This window comes from Lolium perenne, chromosome 1, assembly GCF_019359855.2.
Source record: "Lolium perenne isolate Kyuss_39 chromosome 1, Kyuss_2.0, whole genome shotgun sequence".
Taxonomy (NCBI): Eukaryota; Viridiplantae; Streptophyta; class Magnoliopsida; order Poales; family Poaceae; genus Lolium; species Lolium perenne.
Genome location: NC_067244.2, coordinates 59,127,337 through 59,135,456, shown reverse-complemented (window position 1 = coordinate 59,135,456; position 8,120 = coordinate 59,127,337). Strand labels below are relative to the sequence as shown.

The following is an 8,120-nucleotide window of genomic DNA, read 5'->3' as shown; positions in this document are numbered from 1 at the left end:
AGTTCTTGAGCTGTTGGGATCCGGCCTAGTAAAGTACTGGAAGAGGCGGAGAATGGTTGAGAAAGCCTAATGTCGGAAATGTATGGTGGTAGATATGCAATGGGATCCGGACAGATTGGTTCCACGGCACTGGGATCCGGTCTACTCGGAGAACTACCAGTGTAGTGAGGAGAACCATGAGGCATGCTTCCGGTTGCACCCATGCGAGCTAAGTTGAGTAACCGGAAAATCTACACTACGACTACTTCTTCTTCTACGAGACCGGTGCACGTACCGTCAATGGCGCGGCGATCCGGTGAAGCTCCGGCGAGGTAGAGGTCGCTGAACTAGTGGTTTCGAGCCTCCGATGACCACGAATCGGTGGCGGAGTCGATTTCCCGATCAACCGTGGCGATTTCGGTTCGAGGAGGAGCTTGAAACGGCGGCGCGCGAAGCTCCCGTGAGGAAGGTTCGCCGGAGTCGAGATCTGTCGGGCGGCGCGGCGTGAGGAGGAAGATGAAGTGGTGAGGGTGCGGTGAAAGAATGAAGAATTACCGAGCCGCGGGGTATTTATAGGCTACGCGCGGAGATTCGGGATTCGGATCCAACGGTGGAAACGGAACGGTCGCACCGTCAGATAGTTGACACGTGTCTTAGGTCAAGTGCGGTAAAACGACGTGGAGGTAACTTAACCATGCGCTCCCGAAATTTCCGGCTGAAGATTCGCATCTTCGAAAATTTAGCGCGGGAAATAAGGAAGTTGTGCGCGGGGAAAGTGGAATCTCCATTACGTTACCAATTCCGAAGACATGAAAGATTTCCGAACAGATGAACCCGGAAACAAGTAAAAGTTTTGAAGCTCTTCGAGATTCTCTTCGGATCCAAGCTAATGAAGTCGGAGGAATGATGAATCTTGGAGAACTTCGGGGGCTACTATTGTGGGTATACTTTATGGGTATATCAACGGCATGGCCTAGATCCGGCAAGCCCGGGTGGCCCATAGTTGGTGATGAGGCATGTGGCCCATCGGGCGGCCCAGTTGCTGTAGATCCTGAAGGATGAAGTCCAGCCCAGGAACAGGAAGCCGGATCTCAATCGACCTACGAAGGAGGCCGGATCCGTGACGGCCCATGAAGTATCCGGATCCAGCACGTTCTTAGAGGAAGGCGGATCCTTGACGTACACGGCAAGACATTGTACCGTAGTTAGGCAACTTGTATTCCGGCTAGGACTCCATGTAAACCCTAGATCCGTGCGCCTTTATAAGCCGGATCCCGGGAGCCCTAGAGGCACAACCACAACTCATTGTAACAACGCGAAAGCGCCCAGATAATTCCAGACAAGCAACAGTAGGCCCTGTCATCGTGCAGGTGTTCCGAAGCTGGGTAAATCGCGTACCACCGTCCCGAGAGCACTCCGCCCTATGGCCCCTACTTCTTCTCCCCCTCGTGAGGATCCCTCCTCCGAGGTACCGCCGATTAGGCAACGACACCGCTCCACCTCAGCACCACCACCACCATCCGTTGTCTGCTCCAAAAACGATGCCCCCAATAGGTAGAACGGCGCTACGCGCCGCCATCGTCCGATCCGGGAGATCCGGGTCTAGGGTTTCCCCTGGAGCAGCCCAGGCGAAGAACGCAGACTGCAGAGACAATACCTTCAACAAGGTAATGACGAACATGAGTAGACTATGTGGTGAAGAGTACGCGATTTTTTATCGTGGAAACTAGAGTTTGTTGCCATAAGGACATTCGAACAAAACACGATATTTTTATTGATTTTATCTTTAATAATCAGTAATAAGCAAAGTAGCATCTTATTATTTTGAAAATACTATATGGGTATCTATTTCAATACATGTGAATTTCTACATATACTATGTTTATATGCGTGATAAAAGAATCAAGAACATGTAGAAATACATAGACATTCAACTAGTAGTGTCAATCTATAAAAAAAATCTAAGTTTAGATGTTAAGTTTGAAGAAAAAATTCTAAAATCAAATAGGAAAGATAATTTTAAAGTAGTGTCAAATAAGGAATTTTCTCCAAAACATTCCAACGGCCGATACAATGGCAATTCACCCCGCAACCGACGGCCCTGATGCGTCCTTCCACCCCCTTCCTCTTCCGGTGCCAATCTCTCCTCCCCCACTGCCATTCCGCCCACGCTTTCCTGCTCCCCGCCCCCAAGATCCCATCCATGGTGGCGGCCTCGACGCCTCTCTCCCGGATCTGAAATCCTCCACAGCCATTGCGGGATCTGCACCTGGCGCCCCGACCGCCGCACGGGCTGCGGCGACCAACCCGGTTCGTTCGTTGCCTTGCAAGATTTGCTTTGCAGCTGCTTGTCCAGTTGTCCTGTGTGGGTGGTAGGTAGCGGGTTACTTCTCCCTGCTCCGTCCTTGGCTCATTGAAATGGGTGCCTGACGCTCGGGGGTCTGCGCCACGAGGTGTTTGCTGCCGCCATGTGGAAGGGGTTCATTGGCAAGCTCTCGGGGAAGGCGCCCAAATCCGGCGGAGGCGGCGGCGGGGGCGGAGGGTGGAGCTCCCCTCCTTCCAAGTCCCCGACGTCGTACGGCGCCAACGGGGGGCAGTGGGACCCGATGAGGTCGTCGCCTCCGCTCCCGGTGGTCGCCGGGGCAGAGGGGGATACCAGGGAGGACGTGTTCCTCCGGAAGGTGACCGTCTGCTGCGTGCTGTTCGACTTCTCCACTGACCGGGTAGGCCGAGACTCTCCGGAGAGGGAGAGGAAGCGGCAGGTGCTGATGTCGCTCGTTGACTGCGTCGGCGCGGCGGAGGAGCCCCTCACGGAGGCGATGGTCTCGGCATGCGTGGGCATGTTCGCCATCAACCTGTTCAGGGTCTTCCCGCCCAAGGTCCGGCCAGGCGCCGGGGGAGCTGCGGAGGCCGACGAGGACGATCCATTCTTTGACCCCTCGTGGTACCACCTACAGGTCGTGTACGAGCTGCTCCTCCGGTTCGTCATGTCTCCGGTTGTTGATGTCAAGGTGGCTCGCAAGTACGTGGACAATTCCTTCATCTCTAGGCTGCTTGATTTGTTAGATTCCGATGATCCTAGAGAAAGGGATTGTTTGAAGACGGTCTTGCATAGGATATATGGGAAATTCATGGGCAATCGACCCTTCATCCGCAAGGCTGTGAGCAATATCCTATATAGGTTTGTATCCGAAGACGATCATCACAATGGGATTGCCGAACTCTTGGAGGTGTTTGGGAGCGTCATTAGTGGGTTTGCAAAGCCACTCAAGGAGGAGCACAAGTTATTTCTGTGCAAGGCATTGATTCCTCTTCATAAGCCAAAGGCAGTAGGCATGTATCTGCCGCAGCTGACATACTGCATTACACAGTTTATCGACAAGGAACCAAAGCTCTCAGGTACTGTGATCAGAGGCCTGTTGAAGTACTGGCCAGTGACAAACAGTCAGAAGGAGATGATGTTCTTGGGGGAGTTGGAGGAGGTGCTAGAATTGACAGAAATGCCTGAGTTCCAGAAGTGTATGGTTCCATTGTTTCGCAGGGTTGCGCACTGCCTCAATAGCTCTCATTTTCAGGTAAAATTTCGTCCAGATTTATCAATATGTGATAGTCTATTGTCCAACACAATTTTGTTTCTGCAAGTTTCTATAATAGCTCATAGCTCTCACTGCTGGTTGTCAAAACACTAATTTAGTTCAGGAAGTTATTCGAATCGAGAATCTGTTGATTCATTACATTTTTTTTTTGTGACATCTGTATTTGGAAACATGTACCTCATTTACAGCCAAAGCGATTTTGAAACTATAGTTTGATCACAGAATTCCATATGGCCATTTGTTCTCTAGAAATGAATGAAGCTGCAAGTTAATTGGTCACAAAGGGAAATGCTAATTAATCACAGCAATGTAAATAGTACATTATTTGCCTTTTCCTTTTGCTATCCATTTAAGATTGTTTTCGTTCATATGCCTATATAAAGCTCTACACTTGTAAGTGTCATTCAACAACGTGGGATTTGATGAATGGAGAAATCTGGTGCTGTTTGTCACATTGTTTACTCTATAATTTGTACACCCCTGGTTATCCTATAAGCTCAAGAATATTGCTCTTGCTAACAGGTTGCTGAAAGGGCCTTGTACCTGTGGAACAATGAACACGTGTTCAATTTGATCTCTCGAAACCACCAAGTTATCTTGCCAATCATATATCCAGCCCTGGAAAGAAATGCTCGTTTACACTGGAACCAATCGGTTCTGAATGTTACAATGAATGTCAGGAAAATGTTCTTTGACATGGATCAGAAATTGCTGTTGGCTTGTCAGAAAAAATTTCAAGAGGAGGAAGAGAAGCAGGCCGAATCTGAGGAGCGGAGAAGGCTTATATGGGAGCACCTTGAGAGGAATGCCGCGTTCCATCCAGTAGCTGGAGACATCAGCTTTGCTGTTACTAAATCTGCTCCTCTGGTAGCTCCCACTATGACATGATATGTTAATGTGCTCAAATGTTCTCCATTCCACTCGATCCATAGCCCTATGGGCACTTGTGCAGGGCATTTTATTAACTTTGTGCCCCTTGCTCCAAAGTCTGTAATTAATATTTTCTTGTCTGAGGATAAACCTTGATTCTTTCATGGTGTACTCTCAAGTGATGGACATTTCACTATTTGAAAAGATAATGCCCAATTAAAGTGAAGTTGATTCAGTTAAAAGAAAAGGTCAAGTTGATTGTTCCATGAAACAGCTGCGGAGATGGGAGACTGAAAATTCAGCTCGTGTCATGTAGATGACATGATGTTTTGCTGTTTACTGATTCTGATGAATCTGTTCTCCAGGCTTGATGTATGAACAGGTCAGTCCACAGTGCTTTCCATGATTTGATAACTCAACTACATTGTGTCTTTGCCTGCTCAGACTAGCAAATTTGAACTTCACACACAAGGCGTTGCTAGATGCTTTTGATATTGGGCATCTTACCAATTCATGACAAGATCATTACTGAATAATTAAGGAGTATCAGTCTTGGACTCGTTGGTACTTGTATGTGTGCTCATGGTCCCTGGTGCAACTAGCAATCACCTACTAATGAATGCAAGGGGGACCTAAGACACCTAAATATTCAATGTAAATCAATTCCATCCAGCTACAAGTTCAGTGCACATTTCTGTCAGATGGATACTCTATAGTATGAAAGATGTCTGATCATGGCACCACTATGGATTTGGTCCCATCCAATTATGATGTAACCTGACTAGTTATCCACAAAAAGGTACTCTTTAAGGTTTTGTGTGATAAGCTTGATATTCAGCACAGTACTTAATACTAATGTCATTGACTTGAGTACTGATTCCAAGGATCTAAAAGTACATATACTGATAAAATCAAGAGATATTTTATGATGGTATTTTCCATACATTTACTTATTGAAAAAGAACTGTATTATATAAGACTGTTTACTATTAAAAATTGTGCTATATCTATTGCACTGACAAATAACATATCAACCACCACAATTTTGTTTCAAGTCCTTGCTGTCTCCACTGGTGCTTGAAAGTGAATCTGACACTTTGCGAGCTCTAGTTTGGACTCTATAAAAGAAGGCCTCACAGGCTTACACCCAGACAGATAACTACTGTCCACTCCATATATCTTCCTGCTTTGTTCTCCAGATACTTGTGCAGAGATAGATCAACATGTACAACCCTCCGAGTACGCAGGACATGTCCTACTATGGTCATGTTCAGAAGCGCCATGAGGAGAAAGGTTGCTTATATGCATGGTAACCTTTCTGTTATGATATAGTTCTGGATAGCTTTCGTTACTCTATTCTTTATGTTGACATATTTTGCAATCCACACATGAGAAATCACAAAGTTTTAAACTTGCATTGAGCACCCGGGTATCTGAATGGAGTAATTTTCATGATATTGCTTGTTTTGGTTGGTACAACAAACGTGATATGATCTCAAAGTTCTTTACAAAGAAGTATATGAATAACGACTTGTCACTAATCTATTTGAAGTAACATAGACAAGACTTGTGTCAAAAGGGTCATTCTAGCATATGCATGATGACTAATATGTAGTCAGTTTGCATCGTGTAATTTCTCATAATTTCTGAGTTTCTCATCTTGTTATTAAATCTACACTTAGCGGTACCTATCTGTTGGACAAATATACTATGAACCCAACTTTTACTACAGCATATTTCTATGTTTTAAATTCCTGTAGGGTTCAACATGGCATGGCAGCCAATTCCTTTAGTTTTTTTGTATTCGTAAGTTGTTAAATCATACGTACCAAAGGGCCCTAGCAGATGTCACTCATTAATTCAAAACTTTTCAAGTTCTCAACTGAAAATTTCAGTATTTTGTTTTTCTCAGTCTTTTAGGATTCAGAACACAGTGAAAATGATTAGGGTATGATTCTGATGTGAGGGGGGAGATGGTTTCCTTAACTTTAGTCCTTACAAAGCTTTGTTCCTATAAGGAAACTAATTAGCCCAATTGCTCAACTCTTCCTTCATCATTCACTTCCTCTTTGGCATGGCTTTCTTTTGACAAAGTTAATTCTTACTTTCTGTGAGGATGAGCAACAAAAAGTTTCCAGCATCTGTATCATCTTGAAGCCTTCTGTTTGGTGAGAGATTGCAATTCGTGGAGGTAGCTAGTGATATTTTCCTTTATTCCTGAAAGGGATATCCACCAAACATGTGACCCAACTATATGCTACCTTTGGCTTGTTTTATCATTTGGAAAATGACATGCTGTGGGCAAGTGGTAGTTAGTATTTACGGGTCGACTTCATGTAACTTTGCCTGGACCTTGTCTTTCACACTCCAGCACGTTGAATCTAATGACATCATCGAATCAGGTTGGGAATTCGCTCCAACATGAAAGTAGTTTTCAGATATTTCTCTAGTAAACTGTGCACTATACCCTCAGTTAAGTTTACGAGCCGGTTCTGATGCGCTTTGTCACTTTTGCGCCATTTTTGGTTAAAGAAATATGTGGATTTTACATTGGATGCTTGTTGTTTGCAGCCTCTTTACGCTGTGCTGCTGCTTCTGCTGCTACGAGACTTGCGAGTGTTGCATGGAGTCCATCTGCTGCTGCGGCTAGTTTAGCTCGACGGAGTCATCATGGAGATGTATGGCCAGCTCAAAATTCATCGCTATCCTGTAGATGATGCCCGTGTCGTTGCGCCCTCGGTAAACAGCCAGTATTGCTTGCTCAAATAAAAACTGCCTACTGTTGTTGTGTGTTTTCCTTTGATGGTGAAATGCTCTGCCAAGTGCTATTGTTTGTAAGAGAGGTCCTCCGGTATATACTTTGTAATTTTTCAATTACAGAAGTGCTCAGCTCCTGCTTTCTTGGTCCACCATCGAACACAAATTCCACACCGCTTACCATGCGAACAGCTTGCATTTCACCAGAGACCATGAATCCACCATTTCTTCCCCAAGTCCTGGGCCAAGCCATTGTCGAGAGTTGCATACGCGACTGACTCCCGCAAATGCACACATATGCATGGAGAGAATATATATGATTTAGAAAATATTTGAACTTGTATATGTTCATTGTCTTTGTTGTTTAAACTTGCATCCAAAATTGATATAAAATCTTATAGAGATACACATGTCACTAAATGTCACAAATAAGATTTGCATTTTGTTTATTTATTTTCTTTCCAGCCAAAGAAATACAAAAAAAAATAAGAAAAAGATGGCACATAGCATGAGATGGGCTTGTTTCAGACTAACACAACGACACCACTCTATGTTTGGTCTGAAAAGATTAAAATGCTTGCCGGGATGCTTGCATCATCATCTTCAGTGCTGCTGCCCTCCTCGCCTGAAAAGCTCCCACTCATAATGAGAGAATTGATGGTGCTGCAAACACCACAATGCACCTTACAACAAAGGTGGTCCCAACTACATCTGTCCAACTGATGGCAACGACTGTCACCGCTTCCCTCAATCTAGTACAATATATATAATTATACTAACTTTTATAACTTTTAACATTTTAACAATTAATATTGATTATATCGTGGTATTACCAAATAAATATTGTATATCATTTAGTTCTCTTTATTAGCCACACAAATGTTTGGTAAAGGTTAATTGTTGTTTTCTTTGTTATAT

At 44.7% G+C, this 8,120-nt stretch overlaps 1 protein-coding gene across 1 annotated transcript; it reads left to right on the top strand.

The window, feature by feature from the left end:
* The first annotated feature begins 2,094 nt into the window (after positions 1-2,094).
* LOC127294703 (serine/threonine protein phosphatase 2A 57 kDa regulatory subunit B' kappa isoform) lies at positions 2,095-7,319 on the top strand. Its single transcript, XM_051324576.2, has 3 exons — positions 2,095-3,554; positions 4,098-5,754; positions 7,017-7,319. Exons 1-2 carry the CDS (start codon positions 2,448-2,450, stop codon positions 4,461-4,463), a joined length of 1,473 nt encoding a protein of 490 aa, XP_051180536.1. The 5' UTR covers positions 2,095-2,447; the 3' UTR covers positions 4,464-5,754; positions 7,017-7,319.
* Positions 7,320-8,120: the final 801 nt, after the last annotated feature.